The sequence below is a fragment of the Bidens hawaiensis genome, unplaced genomic scaffold (assembly GCF_021521415.1).
Source record: "Bidens hawaiensis isolate Kalapana, Puna unplaced genomic scaffold, B.hawaiensis_p1.1 tig00008700_1, whole genome shotgun sequence".
NCBI classification, from domain to species: Eukaryota; Viridiplantae; Streptophyta; class Magnoliopsida; order Asterales; family Asteraceae; genus Bidens; species Bidens hawaiensis.
Window position 1 is genome coordinate 91,182 of NW_027491627.1, and position 21,145 is coordinate 112,326.

The 21,145-nt window shown below is 36.8% G+C and overlaps 1 protein-coding gene and 2 pseudogenes across 2 annotated transcripts; 2 read left to right on the forward strand and 1 right to left on the reverse strand.

Moving 5' to 3' along the window:
* The first annotated feature begins 418 nt into the window (after positions 1–418).
* On the forward strand, positions 419–12,941 carry LOC143529772 (protein HOTHEAD-like). The gene is made up of 5 exons (XM_077025488.1): positions 419–530; positions 609–773; positions 9,089–9,588; positions 9,657–9,726; positions 12,613–12,941. The coding sequence occupies exons 1-5, from the start codon at positions 419–421 to the stop codon at positions 12,939–12,941; spliced, it is 1,176 nt and encodes a 391-aa protein (XP_076881603.1).
* A 555-nt stretch (positions 12,942–13,496) lies between these two features.
* On the forward strand, positions 13,497–14,235 carry LOC143529773 (protein HOTHEAD pseudogene; annotated as a pseudogene).
* A 3,904-nt stretch (positions 14,236–18,139) lies between these two features.
* Positions 18,140–20,744, reverse strand: LOC143529779 (FT-interacting protein 3 pseudogene; annotated as a pseudogene). Its single transcript, XR_013134723.1, has 2 exons — positions 20,644–20,744; positions 18,140–20,296 (listed from the first exon to the last, which is right to left on the reverse strand). The product of XR_013134723.1 is annotated as an FT-interacting protein 3 pseudogene (transcript).
* Positions 20,745–21,145: the final 401 nt, after the last annotated feature.

Genomic DNA, 21,145 nt, shown 5'->3' on the forward strand with positions numbered 1-21,145 from the left:
CGGGGCCTTACAAGTTGGTATGAGAGCATAAGTTCAAGAGAATTAAGCGTCCTACACGCTTAGACTCGAACAGAGAATGAGATTTAAGTAAGAAAAGAAAGAAGATGCCAGTTCAATATAGCCATGTATCACTCAAGCAAGCTCAGTGAAGATAAAATGTATGGTAAAATAATGTATGTTAATGTTAGCTTAAGAAAGGATGTGTGAATGTTAGGGATAGGACAAATTGATTGTTTGATTGATTAACTGTTTAAAAGTAGAATTAGCACAAATAGACTCATAAGAGGAAGTATATAGGTACGGAAAGTAACGTGATCAGCTAATCACAGCTGGCCACTGTTATTACCTGTTAGCCTAACTATCCTTGTACTAAATAGTTCCTTGAGTGACGATGTTTGTGTTTCCTTATAGAGTACAAATGGCTAGAGCTAGGGAAATTGTTGGAACCGAAGGTCGCACTGGACGTCGTGGTAGGCCACGTATGGTCCGACAACCTTCTGTGGAATCATCTTCTAACACAGGAGAGGAAGGTAGCGCAGCGGGACGAAACCCGAGCAACAACGAAGGGTATCAACTTGACCCTGCACTCCAAGCAGCCATTGTTTAAGCCGTAGCCATTGCTGTGAAGAACTTGAGTCCTGAAGGGTGTGCTAGAAGCCATGGAAGAACTGTTGACAGGGCAGAAGGACATGGTAAGAAAGATGATGAGAGAGAGAAGGGTGACTCGCGTGTGGTGAAGTCGGTGAAGGTTGATAATAGGAAGAGAGGCCGAGGTGGGTTCAATTACAAGTCATTCAGAGGTTGTGACCCGCCAAAGCTGACCAGTCTAGGAGACACAATCGCTATTCTCCAATGGATAACCACAATGGACAAGGTTATCCGAATCAGCGATGCCGTCCCCACCAAGTTGTGGGTTATGCTACCCAATCCTTCGGTGATGAAGCTATGTACTGGTGGGAAAGTGTGGAACAGAGGAAGACCCAGGAGGAGATTAAGGCCATGAGGTGGGATGATCTGAAAGAGTTGGTAATGAAGGTGTTTTGTGCTGATGCGGGGGTTGAAAGGGTTTAAATGAAGTTCTTGAGTCTGAAGGCGGGTAAGATGATGTACCGCGAATACACCACTGAATTCAACCGCATGTCTAGGTTGGTTCCAGGCATGGTGAACACTGAAGCCAAGCGGATTGAGTGTTACTTACATCAGGGGACTGCCACAAAATGTTCGCGTCTTGGTCAAATCTAGTAGACCTGCTACCTGTGATTCTGTTGTGGGACTCACATAAATGGTACGACGACCTGGCGGCGGATGATGTGGTGGCGGAAGAGAAGAAGGATAATAAATGGGTCGCTCCTGTCAAACGCACAGGTACTCAGTTGTGGAACCCTAAGGATAAGAAGTCGAGAGTGTGGGAGAGGAAGTCGTGTAAGACTTGTGGCAAGATGCACGGTGGTCAGTGCCTATCGAATAAGGGTTCGGACGTTTGTTATAAGTGTGGAAAGATTCATGCAGGTGAGTGCAAGTTTGGTACGAACGCTTGTTACAAGTGCGGGAAAATGGGGCATTATGCTCCAGATTGTACCGCAAAGTCTGCATGTTATAAATGCGGTAAGACGGTCATTTTGCAAGGGAATGCACTGAGAGTGAAGTTGGAGGAAGTGGGAAGAAGGATGCGGAACAAGCTAGACCAAGGACCAGGGCTTACATGTTGACTCAAGAGCAGGCCAAGCAGATTCCAGATGTCGTGACAGGTACGTTTCTAGTAAACGGTATTTCCGCTTTAGTATTATTTGATTCAGGTGCGAACAAAAGTTTCGTAGTCATATTAGTTAAAATGAAATGTTGCCGAGTGTCTGAAACTTTTATAGTAGAAACTGCTAGTGACACCTCGGTTAAAATAATTAAAATGGTTAAGGACTGTAAGATAGAGTTAGAGGGACATGAGTTCCCTGTTACTTTGTATGTTATGACCTTAGGAGGGTTCGATGTGGTTTTGGGAATGGATTGGTTGTCTGAATATGAAGCTTAGATAGTGTGTAAGAGTAGGATAATAAGGTTAAAGCCGTTGTATGGTGGTGCGGTGACCCTATGGTGATAAGGAAAGTTCTGGGCTTAATATCATTTCGATGATAAAAGCCGAGGGTTTGTTAAGGCGAGGGTGCGGTGCATACCCGGCGTATGTTGTCAATTCCATGGCCGAGACGAAAGAAATGAAAGATGTTCCTATCGAAGTATTCCCTGAGGATCTTTCGGGGCACCGGAGCGAGAGATAGAATTCGAGATAGATTAAATACCAGGAGCCCAGCCCGTCGCGAAAGCGCCTTACCATCTAGCGCCGTCCGAGATGAAAGAACTGATGTCCCAACTACAATAGCTCCTCGACAAGGGTTTTATTAGACCAAGTGTTTCCCCGTGGGGGCACACCAGTGCTATTTGTGGAGAAGAAGGGTGGAAGTCTGAGAATGTGCATAGACTATCGTGAGTTGAACAAGCTTACGGTAAAGAATAGATATCCTTTGCCAAGGATTGATGATCTATTTGACCAACTGCAAGGTTCAAGTTGGTTCTCACGAATAGATCTCAGGTCAGGCTATCATCAGCTGAAAGTGAAAGAGGTAGACATCCCTAAAACAGCGTTTCGGACGCGGTATCGACACTACGAGTTCCTCGTGATGTCATTCGGTCTAACGAATACTCCCACAGCATTTATGGGCATGATGAATAGGGTGTGTCGGCCGATGTTGGATAATTCAGTTATCGTTTTCATCGACGATATATTGATTTATTCAAAGAGCGAGTCTGATCATGCTGAGCATCTGAAGGAAGTGTTGGAAGTTCTGAAGGATTAAAAGTTGTATGCTAAATTTTTGAAATGCGCGTTCTGGTTGCGAGAAGTGCAATTTCTAGGTTACGTGATCAATCCTGAAGGGATTACCATGGACCCAGCTAAGATTGAAGCGATAACGAATTGGAAGACTCTGCAGAAACCAACTGACATACGAAGCTTCTTAGGGTTAGCTGGCTACTATAAGAGATTCATCGAAGGCTTCTCCAAGATAGCTACACCGTTGACCGGTATGACCCGAAAGTCGGTAGTATTCAGTTGGGGTAAGTTTCAAGAGGAATCTTTTGAGGAACTAAAGAGAAGACTCATGCAAGCTCCAATCCTTGCTTTACCCGATGGTGACGAGGATCTGGTTGTTTGTACTGATGCTTCGCATCGTGGCTTAGGTTGCGTGTTGATACAACGAGGAAAAGTGATAGCTTATGCGTCTAGACAGTTGAAATTCCATGAGAGTACTTATCCTACGCATGATTTAGAACTAGAAGCAGTAGTGCATGCTCTCAAAATATGGAGACATTACCTGTATGGTACTAAGTGTACTATTTACACATATCATAAAAGTCTAAAGTACTTCTCCGAGCAGAAAGAGCTGAACATGAGGCATAGAAGGTGGTTAGAATTGATAAAGGATTACGCATGCGACATTAAGTACTATCCTGGTAAAGCTAATGTGGTCTCCGACGCGCCAAGTCGTAAGAATGAGGAAGTCATTACAACAGTGAAGTCATACCAGTTGATTATGAACTTAAGTCTATTGGAAGAAATCATCCAGGTGCAGTCAGAGGTACTGGTAGATGTAGGGCTAGTGAAGAAAGAAAGGATTTTCGGTCAGCAAGACAAGTTGATGGAAAACACGCATGGTGTTTAGACTAGGTTTAACCGTATGCGGATTCCATGCCATGAAAATCTTAGAGGTCGAATCTTAGATGAAGCTCATAGGTCAAGATATTCAATTCATCCAGGAACTACAAAGATGTACCCAGATTTGAAAAGAGACTACTGGTGGCTAGGAATGAAGAATGATATATTAGATCATGTCAGTAAGTGCTTAACTTGCTTACAAGTCAAGGCTGAACATCGGAAGCCTTGTGGAAATATGCAACCGCTAGAGATACCTGAATGGAAATGGGAACACATCACCATGGATTTCATAACTAAGCTACCTCGTACTGCTAAGCATCATGATACCATTTGGGTGATAGTGGACCATTTGACCAAAAGTGCTCACTTTCTGCCTATGCGAAAGGCCATCTCGTCAGAAACGTTAGCAATTTTGTTCAATAAAGAGGTTGTATCTAAGCATGGGGTATCGTTATCGATCATGTCTGATAGAGATACTCGTTTTACTTTGACGTTTTGGAAGAAGTTCCATGAAGCTATGAGAACGATATTGAACATCAGTACGGCGTATCATCCTCAAACAGATGGACAGTCTGAAAGGACGATCCAAACCCTTGAGGATATGTTGCGTGCTTGTGTTTTAGACATTGGAGGAAATTGGGATGATCATCTGCATCTGGCAGAGTTCTCCTATAACAACAGCTACCATTCAAGTATTGGTATGCCACCATTTGAAATGCTTTATGGTAGACGATGTAGAACCCTGGTATGTTGGGGAGAGATTGGTCAGAAAGAGATGGGAAGTTTGGAAGTCATTCAAGAAACCTCTTCAAAGTTCGATCAGATTAAGGGAAGAATGAAAGTTGCTCAAGACAGACAGAAGCCGTACGCTGATAAGCGGCGACGACCGATTGAGTTTAACGTTGGTGACAATGTGATGCTCAATGTCTTGCCTTGGAAAGGAATTATTCATTTTAGAAAGAGGGGTAAGTTGAGTCCGAGGTAAATTGGATCATTCAAGATTATAGAACATGTGGGTGAAGTGGCTTACAAACTAGATTTATCCGAGTAGTTAGAAGGAATTCACTCAACCTTCCATGTTTCTCATCTGAGGAAATGTCTAGCTGATGACACGTCTCATGTGCGATTGGTGGATATTGAGGTTGATGAACAGCTGAACTACATTGAGCAACCTATAGAGATTGTTGATCGCAAGGAAAAGAAACTTTGTCACAAGGTTATACCCCTAGTGAAAGTGATATGGAAGCACCGCAAAAGATCAGACGCTACATAGGAAGTTGAGGATGTGATGCGCAAGTTCTACCCGAATTTGTTTTAGCAATAGTAGGTTTCGGGGACGAAACCTCTATAAGGAAGGAAGACATGTAACATCCTAAAATTTATAATAATAAATAAGGAAAGTTATGTTTATTTATTGTGTGTTAATATCCAATTAGATTAAATATAATAAAGAGTATGGACTTGGGTGGGAAAGATAGAATAAGGGATGGGATGGGCCTTAGGTCCATGGACTTATGTGAGTACCAAAACTCCCTTAAACCTCCCTAAAACCCTTATTTCTCTCCACCTTATTCACTACACACTCAAAACACACACCCTTAAACCCTCTCATACGGTCATGGGTAAGAGGAAGAAATCCAAGAACAAAATCAAGCCAAATATTCATAGATCTTGGATAAACAAACAAGATACAAGATTGTAATTCATAACCAAGAAAAACCGTAGCTTTAAAACGAGTAAAGGTATGTTCTAGATCTTTAAAGTTTATGTTTTTATGAATGATTAGCCATGAAATTAAAACCCTAGAGTAGATCAGGCCTAGATAAGTCATAAAGTGGCAAACTTGATGATTAAAATGGACTTAACGAACTTATGGTTATGAACGGTACATAAAGGAAAACTCTAGATCTAGTTTTGAACGTTTTACCGTAAAGGTTTAAGATTTATGGTTACCCGGGTTAAGTTTTGGCCGAAAATGGTTAAGGAAACGTTTATGGGATAATACCGAACCATAATAAGGTATCAACGTTGTGAAACACAACGATGATAGTGGTAAACGGACCCTAACGGATCAGCCCATTCGATTACACAGTGCAGCTCATTCGCTTACCATCTTATGGTCGATTACAATGGAGTAATCGATTACAACAGGATACTCGAATACACTTGTTGTATTTGATTACAAGTTTAACCCGAATACAAATATATATTCGCTTACAATAATGAAACTCGATTACAAATGGTTATTCGATTACACCGCCCACATTCGGTTACAATGCTCTATATTCGATTACATGTGAGAACTCGGTTACAAATGCTAAACTCGATTACACCATGTAGTTCGAATACATCCATGCAACTCGATTACATATATAACTCGCATACAATAACTCATTTCGATTACAATGGAATTTTGATTACATAGAACATTTCGATTACAATGGAACTTCGGTTACAATGAAACATTTCAAATACAAAGTGATCAGTTGCATGCATGGCCTAATTCGAATACATAGATGTATTCGCATAAAATCATAGAATTCGCATACACTATACTTAATCAATTCATCAAAGACTCGAATACAATCATAGGTTCGATTACATTGTATGCTTTGTATACAATGTCTTAACTCGATTACAATCCATATAATCTCATACAGAAAGTAATTCGATTACAAGGACCTCAACTGAATCCAAGGCAGGCTCGATTACATGATTGTATTCTAAGAAAGAAAGATTAATCTAGGACTCAAGTTAATGAATACAAGAATAAAGAAAAGAAAGGAAAGAATACATTACATCATAAAAATATTCTAAGTAACATGTATTCTAAAGCAAGGCCATTAGATTAGACCAGACTTAGCCACTTTTGGCTGAAATATGAACAATATAATTAGGACGAGTATTGATACGTGTAATTATAATACAGTTAGCAGAGCTCAGTTACGGAAATGATTAACGTTAGCGGAGAACGAAACAGAATCCAGGTGAGTTTCTAGCCTCATTCATTGTTATGTTTTCGGGGCTGTGTGCATACTCGATGTGATTAGTTAATACACTTACCTTAAGTGGTAAGTGTATGCCTTGTATGATTTTTTATAAAGGAATGCTTGATGGTGCGTGAACGATCTTCGGATATTGCATGTAACGCCAAGTGGTAGTTAAAGATATGATTGTTATATATGATGTATGATTGTATGTATGTATGAAAGTTATGATTATGAATATATAGACAAGTATGGTATGGTTGTATGGAAGAAAGAGAACCGAGCCCTAATAATACTCGAGGCAGAAAGGGAACCGAGCCCTAATAATACTCGAGGTAGATAGGGAACCGAGCCCTAATAATACTCGAGGCAGAAAGGGAACCGGGCCCTTATAATACTCGAGGCGGTAGGGCATAATACTCTTTAAAACGTAGAGTTATGTAAAGTATGGTTTAATATAAAAGTATGAAAGAAAAGAAAAGAATGAAAGAAAGAAAGAAAGTATATGATAGTATATGTATGAAACAAAGGTAAGTAGGTTATATAATATGTATCTTCGGATGCGTATGTATAAACATGTGAATGTAATGTATGTTATCTGATTAACTAGAACTCACTCAGCGTAGCTGAGTATGCACGCATGTGAGTAGGATGAGGCCGCTCGCTTGACGTGGGCGCATTGCATGGAAAGGAAGATACTGGCATCTCATGGAAGATTGTTATGTTTATGTTTAATGTTTCTAAATTTGAAAGACAAGATGTTGTTTTAGACAATTTATGAATTATTATGTAATGTTTTATGAAAGATTTAATATTTTGCGAAAGTTTTATTTAACTATGATGTTTAGAACTGTGTTTATGAGTAAATAAAACGTCCAAAGTGAGGCACCGATAACAGGGCCTTACAAATGTGGTCCGGAGTAATGTCTAATTTACTCAATCAAAGATGCTGCTCCAAATAACTTGAGATGTTGCAATATTTGGTGCTTCAAATATAGAGAAAATGTAGTGATTGTTATTGCAATAATGTGGATATAGATAAGGAATGGACTGGGAATGCTCTAAGCGAACTTAAATGAACACAAACGAATACATATAAAACATTAAGTAGATTAATTTATCGTTTCATTAAAAAATGAACATAAACGAACATAATGAAGAACATAAATGGACTAAAATAGGTTCAACTATTTCTGAATGAATATAGCAAACTTTCTTGTAAATTAAATTAAAACAATTAATTACAAAAATATAATTGCAATGTGATTAAAACAAATACTTAAATAAACCCCAAAAACACGCTGGATAAAAGCTAGTAATATATATAAACGAAACTTTTAAAATCTCTCTGGTTGTTTCATAGTTTTTCACAAGCCACCAGATTGCTTTATTTGCAAATGCAGGTTTCTCATGCATTTGACTCGAATTCATGGGTATGGGTCTCATTAAACCACATAACCTTAAACTGGTTATAACATCTCATTAAACTAAAAACTAATCTCACAACATATTTGATATGACAACTTCTATAATATAAGGATATACTAAAAATTAATATTTATTTATAATTAAGAAACAATTTTATATTAAAAACAAGCGGGTTATGGATTTCTCCAAACCCAGATAACTTTTAAAACGAACTATATGGCATTGTGGATGGTCTCAAAAGCTACATTTTTAATACGTGAGGACATAAAAAAAAGTTATCATAGCACATCGTGCGCCAGTCAAGGGCTAATATTATAATATAAAAAAATCAATGGTGAATTTCTTAATTTCTTTGTTTTTTATTTACTCTATTATAGAATCATATACAAAATTATTGTTTTTATACATCTAATAGCACATGACTTATCAATGATGTATGTTTTTTATTTACATTCGAGATGTGTGAAGGTAGACTTTTCATTTTAAATTCATATATATATATACACACTTTATAAGTTTATATAACTATATTACATGTTCGTTCGTCTATATATTATCCATATCCCTCAAACACACTAAGCACTAACCATATATGACTTGCAGGATGTGGAAAATTTTCACGGCTATTCTTGTCACCCTTGTATTTTTCCATGATGCATGTGTCTCCGAGACGCGTAAGTATATATTTCTTCATCTTAATATAGAGCGTGCAATAAACTGTGGCGTTAGTTTTTTTAGATAACAAGGCTAAGGGGTTGTTTGGTTTATTTAGATCTGATTGAGTCAAATCTGAATAAGCCTCTGTCTCATTCAGCAACAACAACAAGTCTGAATGATTCATAACTAATTTTAACCATTCAGATGTTTTTCTGTTTGGAACCAAACAGTCTGAAGTCTGAATGAATAAGATGTTTATATCTGAATGGTTCCATTCAGATGTACGTTTTATACTTTTATATACCACATGCAGCACCAAACTATTCGTTCATGCATGAAGCAACAAGCGCGCCAAAGATATCATTCTACGACTACATCGTAGTTGGTGGAGGTGCCGCGGGAATCCCTATAGCCACCACACTCTCCGAAAACTACTCAGTTCTATTACTCGAACGCGGTGGCTCGCCCTACGACAACCCTGAAGTCAGCAATGCAGCCTATTTCGGCAGCTACTTCTATGACACATCAGCAAGTTCCCCGGCCGAGCTGTTTATGTCCGAGGATGGTGTTGGCAACGTGCGTCCACGTGTGTTGGGAGGAGGCACATCTATTAACGCGGGCTTGTACACTCGTGACAGTGACAAGTTCCATAAAGAGGCCAAGTTAACAGATGAAAGACTGGTGAATGCTTCATTTGAATATGTGGAAAAGGTTATGGTTTTCGAACCGGATGTTGGGGAGTGGCAGTTGGCATGGAAGGATGCACTTATAGACGCCGGAGTGACAACGGCTTTACTTATGATTATTTGCCAGGTACTAAAGTGGCTGGGATAACCTTTGATAAACATGGGAAACGACATACAACCGCTGATTTAATGCAGTATGCAAATCCTTTGAGCCTGTCTGTTTATCTCTATGCAACTGTCACCAAAATCTTATTTACAACCCAAGGTATGTGACAAAAGATTTATTTATTTATTTTTCGGGCAATGGGTTTACTTAATTAGACGCTTTGTGTATTTGTTTCAAAAAATACCTGAAAACATTTGGCATCTCTATAAACAAATCTATAAATAAAAAAAGAGTTCAACAAGTATTTATATTTCTAAATATTATTTGAATATATAAAGTAACCTTAAGAAAGTTATATATTAGGTCATGGACTTAAGCAAATGGAACATGTACTAGGGATAACCAAACGATTACGGGTACCGGTTTAATAATATACATTAGGGGGTGTTTGGGTGAGTTTTTGAAATTGTTTATTTGTTTTTTGAAGTCAAAAGCAATTTGGAAAAATTACATTTAAAGCAAATAAGCAATTTCAAAAGCTCACTCAACCACAACCCACCCAACACGCCTAAAGCAAATAAGCAATTTCAAAAGCTCACTCAACCACAACCCACCCAACACCCCCCCCCCCCCCCCCCCCACCCTCCTTAATATCAATGGCATTTAAGTAAATTACTTTTTCCTTATTTTTGGTAAAATACTAATTAATTCAATGTCCTTACTCCCTGTTAAATCAATTTTGACATCGGTTTTTGCGGTTTTTTAGATTGGTTGGTGATTAATTATTAAAGATCGGTTCTTTTTTTAGTTTTCTTTTTGGATCGGTTTTTTCAACTCGGTAAAATACAACTATGTATCTTGAGGATCATGTGAAGATACATACATCTAGCTTGATACAATATATGTAACTTTGCTATGTTAGATATATGTATCCAAGCAAGATACATACATTATACATGTATGATGTATCTTAATAACAAAAGAGTTGGATACATATTTAAAATTTTGACTAGTAAAAAGTTAGAAAAAAAATATAAAAGAAAGTTGTTTGTATTGCAATTATCTATACTATATATAATGCATCACTCATGGGCAAATTAAGACACTTAATTTTAAGTAATTTATAATTTTTCAAACACATTGTACAATCTTACATAGGGACATACTAGACATTCTAACACTAAATTTACCATTTCTTTCATATTTCTTTAAATTATTTACAACAATGCCCCTCAACTTTAATCAATATTTGGAAATTTAAAGAATAGTTACAACATTGATCCCTCATCTTTTAACTATATATTATTTATAATTTCACTTTTAACCCAAATTCCCTCCCGATTTTTAAACGGTCATAACTTTTTCGTGCGTTAATATTTTTTTTGAAAAACTGCACCATAAAAACGAGCATTTAATTTTCTTTAATTTGAGTATATGATATTATCATAGTTTATTTTCAGTTAAAAAAATAACATTTTACGTATAGGCGTTTGTGGTCCGATTTTGATGGTTTTAAACTAAGCCGTGAGCCAAGCCGTTTTTTGTCATCGAAAACTGAAACCAAACCGTTGAAAATTAAAACACAACAAAAACAAACCATTAACAATGGTTAGATTTCGGTTTCATTTGTACTTCGCTACTAAATTGAGTTTAAAATAAGAATTTTTAATCCACGGTTTAAATGGAACGATGAGCACCCAAAAATCTCTTACGTGATTATTAAGGCTTGTATTTTCCGCTGCATCGCGCGGGCACTCGTCTAGTATATATATATATATATATATAGAGAGAGAGAGAGAGAGAGAGAGAGAGAGAGAGAAATGTTAAAATAAAAAGTAAAGTTTTCCTAAAAAGTGTAGGAAGCTATTAGAATCATTGGATTAAATATAACATAAAGGGGTAAGATGGAAAAATATTTATTTCTCTCTCTTTTATATCCAGATCTTCTTCTTCCTCCCTTCAAATCAACATAACCAAACCCTACTCCCAACTCATTCAATTATGACACCACCATGTACAACTAGACACCACCGCCACCGTCGCGTTCAACCAGCCACCATTGCCGTTCAACCAGCCACTGCCACCATCACATTCAACCATCCACCACCACTGCCGCGTTCAACCTGCCACCATCGCCGTTCAATCATCCACCGCCACCATCACATTCAACCATCCACCACCACTATCGCGTTCAACCTGCCACCATCGCCGTTCAACCATCCACCGCCACCATCACATTCAACCATCCACCACCATTGCCGTTCAACCATCCACCACCGCGTTCAGATCTGTTATTTGAAGTGCAGATCTGTTTTAATTATCGGTGTTTTATAATTATTCAACCATCCACCACCATTGTCGTTCAGATCTGTTATTCAACCATCCACCACCATTGCCGTTCAGATTTGTGTTTTAATTATCGGTTGTATATTTTGGTTAGTGTGTTTTTAGTTATCGGTGTGTTTTTTAGTTTCATTTTGTAGTTTGAAGTTATACTTATTGTGTTATAATTATTGGTGTTATGTCAAGTGTATATGTTGGTGTGTTTTTTTTACTGTGTCTTTGTAAGTGTGTTTTTATTTAACCATCTTTTGGAAGATAAGAGAGAGAGAGATTGATTGCATAAAAATAGGAGATTCCAAAATCTTCTGTGACTAAATTACCCTTTAACACACCAATTTAACCCAATCTTGACCATTGACTACCAAGATCTAACCATCCAGATTACTTCCTACACTTTTTATACACGCTCGGTTTTTTAGGATAACCCCTCCCTATATATATATATATATATATAAGGTGGAGTTATTGTAAGAATACATAATTTTTTAAGAAGTCTAGGGATAGATTTTGGCATTCGGATCAAATAATTTGATGTTTTAGATCTACAGTGTGACAAAAAACCATAGTGTGTTCTACTTACATGATAGAGTGTTTTATTTACATGATTGTGTTCTATTTTTATTCTTCCTACAAAACAAATTTCTAAATCCTCATATATATTTGTTTCTAAGGGTTTACTTATTTATCTAATTTGTTTTATAGGAGGAACAACGCCTAGGGCATACGCAGTAGTTTTTGAAGATGCAGATGGAAACACACACAGGGCATACCTAAAAGGAAATCAATTCGATGAAATTATACTATCTGCAGGTCCTCTTGGAAGCCCTCAACTTTTAATGTTGAGTGGCATAGGTCCAGAAGACCAACTTGACGCCCTACAAATCAAAGTTGTGCTAAACCAGCCTTTAGTTGGCCAAGGCATGGCCGATAACCCCCTAAATGTGTTATTTGTCCCTTCTCCCATCCCTGTTAAAACAATCTACAGTTCAAGTTGTTGGTACTCTGTCGGGCAGCCAAATCGAGCCTATTAGTGTCATTAACGTGGTTCTTGGAAGCCCCTCAGACTATCAAGGATTTTCCTACGAGGTATACACATATATGCATTAAACCGTGAGGTTCATTATAGAACAATGAATTTTTGCAAAAACGAAACCTAAATGGTTTAGTATGTGTTAGTGGTAATAATTTTTAAAACTTCTTAATTCTTACTTACAAAGGCATATGATATGTACATAAAAACCATAAGACCAACTTGTTTATACGTTTCTTTTTTTACTTCTTAAGTTTTTATCCAACATATATGGGTTCTATAAATAATAAATAAACAAAAATTTTTCATTTTTATTTCTAAAATTTCAGGAGAGATGAATAAATATTATATTTTATCAATTTTCTTATATTTTAAAAAAACTTAAGATTCAAAAAACGAAATGGTTTTTTCTTTTTTGTTTTTTTGTTTGTGTTTTTGTAAAAGAAACCGCCTAGATACCTACCATACAGTAAATAAACGTATCAATATCTTTAGTTGAACTTATATATATATATATATATCGTCCGATTCTTTTTAGAGTGGTGGATTTGTCCTGATGAAGATTGATGATCCCATTTCCAGCGGTGAGCTAAAGCTTCGAAGTTCTGATCCAAAAGATTGTCCATCTGTAAAATTCAACTATTTCAGTGAACCCGAAGACGTAAAAGAATGTGTTAATGGAATGAGCATCGTGCTAAAAGCAACCGAATCAAAAGCATTATCCAAATTCAAATACGCGAATATGACCATTCAAGACATTCTCGACCTTACTGTTAAACTTCCAACGAACTTACCGGTACATGCGAATACAAGTTCCTCCTTAGAACAATTCTGCAAGGATACTGTGAGGACTGTATGGCAATTTCATGGAGGTTGTCAAATTGGCAAAGTAGTTGATGATGACTACAAGGTTATTGGTGTAGATGCTCTTCGAGTCATTGATGGGTCAACTCTTCTTAATGCCCCGGCTAATTTAATAATGCTCGGAAGGTACGTAATCACTTGTATATTATATTTGAGCATAAAATGTGCATCATTATTATTATTATTATTATTATTAACATCACTTTTTAAGCAATTTTTCGTTTGGTTTTACTTAGGTACATGGGAGTTACCATACAAGCCAGCAGACTGGCTACAGAGACCAACATCCGGATTCGTGCTCTCTTCTTAATTTATATTTACTTTCAAGGTTATGGATGTTATTGCTTGAAATATACGATCGATCGTCATATAGTATGTGCAAGATTTACTAATTGCCCGTCTATTTATGAATTAATAATGTAGAATGTTAATTACAAAACAAATGTTTGTAGGCAATATGGAAAACTAATAAAAACCAGTATGTTGTTTGTATCACACGGTTGTTGAACCAAAAGAGTTTCACAAGTGATGTCACAAACCAATACTCCAGCTCAACTTCCTTTCGCACAAACAAGAAAAGAGTTTCTTATGCTACAGAACTCAATAATTGATATTGTTGTTGTGTGCCTCTACTGTATGAACAACAATAGGTTAATTGCTTTGATCTCACAAAGTAATTAAATTACACCAACCGGAACTTTACTTGACAAACAAAATAATTCAACTTTTATTAAGAAAACTAACTAATGAGAAAAACTTAATAATACATCAAATACTAAAGGCTTTATATGGATATCCTTTGGCCTAATCCTACTCAAAATCAAATACACAATTTGAACCCAACTCAAATAGGTTTTAGGATAAGATTAACTTAATTAAAATAAGACTAACTTATTAATAAATAATAAACGAATTATCATTTAAATCTCCTCTAAGCCACCCCATGAAATTTACCGAACCGCCCTTAAATATCATCTCGTTTAACAATGGTATGCATCTTTCTCATCACCTAAGAAATTTTAATACAAAATAATACTTATTAATGATAAATCAATTACCTAACAATAAAAAATAAAGATTTGCGGTTAAAAAAACGTAAAAAAATAAAGAAGAGATTAAAAATAACTTTTAATTGAGAGTTAAAAAATGATTTTTAACCCGGTCTGCTTGAAATTTATTTTGAATACAACTCATTTATTAGTATACCATCATTCAAAATGTTAATCCAAGCACGTGTCAGATACGTTTTTAAGAATAAAAATACTTTATTTTGCTTGCATTTCGGTTTTTGTTAAATTTTATATCAGAATGTTGACGGAATAATAAACAACATTGTGTATTTTCTTTTTAAAAAAGAAACTAACGAGTACAAGTTATTAGATAAAAATAAATGTTAATGAAACAAGATTAAAATTATAAACAACTGAAAGTGAATAGCTAGATTTAGGAGGCTAAGTGAAAATGTGCCTTAGCCCTCATGAGAGAAGAAGTTAGAGCATTCTTAACCCATTTCCTATAATATTGTGAGGAGAGTTTGTAAATTATAGGGTGAGGTTTTGAGTGTTTGTGAGTGTAAATTATAGGGTGGAGAGAAAAAAGATAGTGACTTTTTGTAATTTGAGAAACTTTGTTTGTCCGTATTTATTTTTTTATATTTGTTGAATTGGTTGTAAGTAGATGAGAGAGAAAACTGTAATGATAAAAATATAAAGTAATATTATTTAATTGAACATGAAAGAGAAATGTTGTATTTTATAGTGTAATTATAAAAATGAGAATGGAGATCCGGATAAGAATGCTCTTAGTGGTTTAAATCATGGGTTCACAACTGAGTATCAAGAGTTCATAAAGATTCGAAAGTATCAAGAAAATTTCAACTTTTCATGCGTGATTCAAATAATTTACATCTTATTGGTTAATTGTCTCAAAAATTCTATGCAAGTTGTGCTCCTGCGTCCTGCCCATTTAGAAACCGTTCTCCTGAACATGATCAATCGATCTAGTAGTATGGTGTTTCCACTTACACATATAAGGCTATGGGTTCAAATCCTTACAAATGCAAAGTAAATGTGAAATTTTTTTGTTAACTGTTCCACCTAGAGGTGCATAAATCAGGTTTTTTAAATACCTGGGTTCGGGTATAGAACCAGATTCGGGTATGACCGGGTATTGGTAATAATCGAGTCGGGTTCGGGTCGGGTATTGTCTCTAAAAATCATACCCTATGCATCGGTTTCGGGTCAGGTATAAAACCGGACATTCTAAAACCGGGTATTTGAATACCCTATTATCGGGTATTGAAAAACCCCTAATTACGGGTTTTTTCGGTTTTTTCGGGTTATTTTTTGGGTATAAATTGGATTTTTTAAAAGTTTGCACTTTTTAGGGGTATTTTTAAGGTATTTTTCGGGGTATACATCGGGTATTTGAAATACCCGGTTTTGGGTATTGGAAAAACCCGGTTCCGGGTATGGAACCGGTTCGGGTTTTCGGGTATTACTGGGTACAAATCGGGTCCGGTTCGGGTTCGGGTTTTAGTGCCAAAATGCATACCCTATTCGTACCCTACGGGTAGGGTCGGGTTCGGGTATTAAAAAAACCGGTTCCGGGTTTTTATTTCTGGTCCGGTTCCGGATTCGGGTTTTTTGTGCACCTCTAGTTCCACCGACTTCTTTTAATTCCTAATGTTTCAAACTATCTGATTTGTGGGCTTTGAGTGCAATCAACTATAAAACCCAATAAAATTCAACATTCGTCCAGCCCAATAATCTTATCTTGAAACCCACTTAAACAACTGTTTATACTAATTTATAAATGATTTCCTCATATTGCAAGCCCACGAAATTACACCTATTATTATTATTATTATTATTATTATTATTATTATTATTATTATTATTATTATTATTATTAAGTTTTTAGCTCGTTTCCCACTTTAAGATAGATAATATATAATTAAGTAATGTATATTATTAAAAAAATGATGTAATATGACAGATTAAGATGTAAATGCGACTTGTTACATAAATATTCATGTTTAGATAATCTATTGTTGAATTCATTGTATTTACTTATGTTAGGATCATTAGTGTTTGAAGTTCTTGAATAATAGTTACAAATACTAATTGATTATAATTAATAATACCATCCGGTTTTAAGACTGATCTGTTAAATGCCTGGTTCAAGCTTCAATCTGAATTTTAAAAAAATGATTAAAAAGTTAACAATTTTAGATACCAATATTTACACAAAATGACAAATATGATTTATATATTTTTTATTTATCATTTTCCTGGTTCCAAATGTTACGGTTTTTATAATATCAAGTGATAAATATGATAGTAAGATGCTTCTCATCACATCATAATACTTGTGGGGAATTCAACTCAGGAAATATGTCATGTTGGGTTAAAAACCGGGCACATGGCTTTTAAGATTTTCACAATAAGACCATGTGTAGTGGTGGCTTTGCCACCTGCGTTTTGAGCCATAACGCGGGGGGTACACCGCCCCCCCCCCCCCCCCCCTCTGCGTTATGTTGAAGTCAAATTTCCAAGCGTTTTATATACAATGCTGAAAACACAAGGGTATAACTCTGGAAACACCGCCCCCCTCCAAGTTATGTCAACTTTATGACTACACTTGTTTTTTATACAAAACCATAACTCTGACTGGGCGCCACGTGGCGCAAAACCCCTGGATGTGGAGCTTTACGACTACACATGGTCTAACAAGCTTCCAAAAATCACTTTCAAAACAACGTTGGCTACAGCTGTGATACTATAATGAAACCAAACCATTAAATATAGATATGCACCAAACACTATTAATATGAAATAATCTATTAATAAATCAAATTAAGCAATTTCGCTCGCTATATATAAAAAATAATAAGGTTAAACAAGTCGTGATTATGTCAACTCGTGAATACTCGAAGCACAATGTCTATATATACTATATAAATAAAATGGCACATCTACATGAACAACATAAACTGGTTATCTACAACTTAGAAATCATACAAAGGTAAATCAATTATATGATTGATGATTACCTATGCATGCGCATGATAGTAACATAAATACTGGGGACCAAAGTCACCTACAGACAGAGAATAAAAGCAAGTTGATGTTGATATATGCACATGGGTCAAGCAAATTTAGACTTCACAATATGATTCCAGCAGTGTCATCTTGTCTCATTGTAACTTTGTCCACCATCTTTCATTTCACTGCTGAAACCCAAACAAAATACACCAAAGTCCAAAACATTTTGGTAATAAATTTGCCAGAAAATATGACTGTCACACCAACCTTAGACAAATACAGAATTACCAAGTTTGTTTGTATGCATCCCACAATCAACATAAAACTAAACCAAACAGTCAAGATGGTCACACACAAATGTTGCAAGAAACCAATATGTAACATAAATTTATCCAACTTAACCCACGGTACAAGATATTTATCACCGAAGACGGTTACCATAAACCACTAACAACAATTATTGACAGTTCATGTTTGCATGTGGTACAACAAAACAACAGGATATACAAAAAATATTCCAATAAATCTGTACTCAAAGCATACAGTCGGTTCTTGCGGGCAATCTAAAATAGTTAAGCGGGATGGATGGCAGCTTGAGGCGAAACCTCGGATGTCTTAAAACATAAAATCCCGCAATAAGAGCCACAATTTGAAAAGGCGTAACATACAGAACAAACGCAGCAATTAAACAGAAGATAACAAACAGTGCAGTAGCTCTCGGGTCTCGCCAGCTAAGCAAAGACTGCAGCCTCTCTCCTTGTGTTGCCAAATCACCAAGCACAGTTTGAATCCTACCCGAAAAACTCCTTAACCGGTCATATCTCATTCGAACAATATCAGGGTGGCGAGTAGTTGGAAACGTATCAAATTCTTCGTCTAGTTCATCTGGGTGCGCGTTATCTGCACACGAGAGGCGTGTGTCCATGTGAGGCGGGTACTTTGGTCTCCATCTGTAGTACCACACGCCGATCAAAAATAAATATAGGAAAATTGTCGGGAGAATCAGCTCGGGGTATAAAACGAGTATCAGAAAGAGAATGTGGATCAACACTGTGGTTATCGGATTCTTCCAGTGGCATATTTGATGAAACCATTTTCCAATTGCAATAAAACCACCAAAAACCCCCCATTATTCGAAAGAAGTTAGCTTTACTTCTTCTCATACTAAACATATGAGAACCTACATCAAGCATGTACTCCACTATCTCTTTCCTTAGAGGCGGTTCGGCTCACCCAAGCCGCGCCGACACAATGTGAGTGGCTTGGTGTCTCAAGCTTTCAACTTGGGAGATGGTTAACGGGTGAACGCGTGTGCACTCAAGATTCCCAGTTCAAGAACACCGATACTGTTTTTCCATAACTGTTTAGCAGTTGGTCTAAGATCACTACTGTAATGAGTAGATTCGTCTAGAACATGATAACCGCCTTCTAAACAAATCCTCATATGAATCTTACTTGCAAATCTTACATCCTTTTTCTTTTCACCATCAACCATAACATACTTTTCAAGATTAAACCACCGCGTATTCATCGCTCTATGATCCAACCGCTGTTCCACATATTGTAACGCGACCATACACGTTCCGAGAACCTCCTCCTTATTAGACGCAACTCGATCTTCAACGGTTAAAATCAAAGGTTCTTCAAACGGTTCGGCGGCTACAAACATCAAGTCTTCGTTCCACATTGGATTGATCGACTTACTCATCGACACTCGAGTCCTTAACGCCTGGTTTCCAAGAACCGCCCGCACGAAAACTTCTGGAAACCTCGTTCGATCGCCGGGTACTAAATCTTGTGCTTCATAACACTAACTCTAAGATACCACAACTTAGGTGACAGATACACCTTTGACCGGATATTGGAAACCGCACCGTGCCCACCGAAAGTTGCAGCATCCGAATGCCACACTTCTGGAAACGCTTCGTCCGTCTGCGTCCCCCACCAGACCGCCAACATAATCTCGCCCTTCACCTTATTCCCTTTTCGATCCTCTAACCGATACCACTGAGGCGCAAGAGGACTATCGGGTGGGACCCGTTTTGGGACCTCGTTAAGGTCAAACAACATCCAACCAATGAAATCATCTTTGACAACATCTTTATCCTTAACCGCGACCTCAAGCATTGTCGCTTGCATCCGGTCTCTAGAAAACGCAAACACTTGGTTCCACTCGGGATTCGACTTCTTTTCAAAATGCCGGGTCGTTCCCTTGTAGTTCTCTAACCGAACCTCTGCATACGGGTCACAACTACCAGTAAGATCCATAGCGGGTAAATCACGGGCTTTGACTACCCGGACATACAGGTACTGCATTTGTTCCACAAGGTCATATGTGCTAGTGAGCTTATCGCTGGGGGTTTTGCCTCCACCGAGGTGCGGTTTGGTCTCCTTGAGGGAGTAATCAACAGGGGGAGGTCTGTGCATCATTTTGGCTCTCTCACAACTGAAAATAAAACACAATTTTAAGTTTTAATTAAATTTTAACAAATTAAAAACTTTCAAGTTGCTAAATTGAATAATTAAATAAAAATGTATCTAGTATCTAGTAACTAGGATTTAAGACCTGATGAAGTTAAACTAGTTGAGTTGAAAGTGTTCAGATCTGCAACTAAAAAGTAAAGTGAATATATCAAATGATCAAAAACCTAAGTTAGACACACATGATATAAGTATATTAAAGCTGAACATGTAAATAATGCAAAATTCACAAAAAATCATGAATGCTTATAGAATGGTGTGCTTGAAAATATGGATATGTTAAACAGGAACATTATAGGAATGTGTATATACCTTACTAAAAGAGAGATTTATCTAGATTCTGAACAAGATTTTTTGAGGTAACTCATGGAGTTGCTTTTACAAAAGTTGTTAAGGTTCATGAGGAGTTTTGAGAGAAGGTGGAATGTGGTGGGTATGTTGTCATCATGATTTGGAAGAACTGATACTGGGTCCCTCAACTTTATGATAGTTAGTAATGGGCCCCTTATTTTTAGTTAGTACAATTTACAAATAAAAAAAAATAATGGTTATTTTGTCACACATAGGATAGGAGTCTAGGACTCGTTACACCATCCGTAATGCTATGGGGGGTCACCGACTGCTCATTAGTAACATGTCATGGGTCTTTGATTGATTTTTGGCTTTTTGGTTTACCTTGTGCGAAGAAATTAGGAGGTTATATTCTTTTTGTATTATGGAGCCTATCAAATAATACTCTTGTATTCGTATAGGCTTCGTCCATTTTGTAAAATAAAGTTCAACGAACATGGACAATAAAGTAAACAAGATTTTT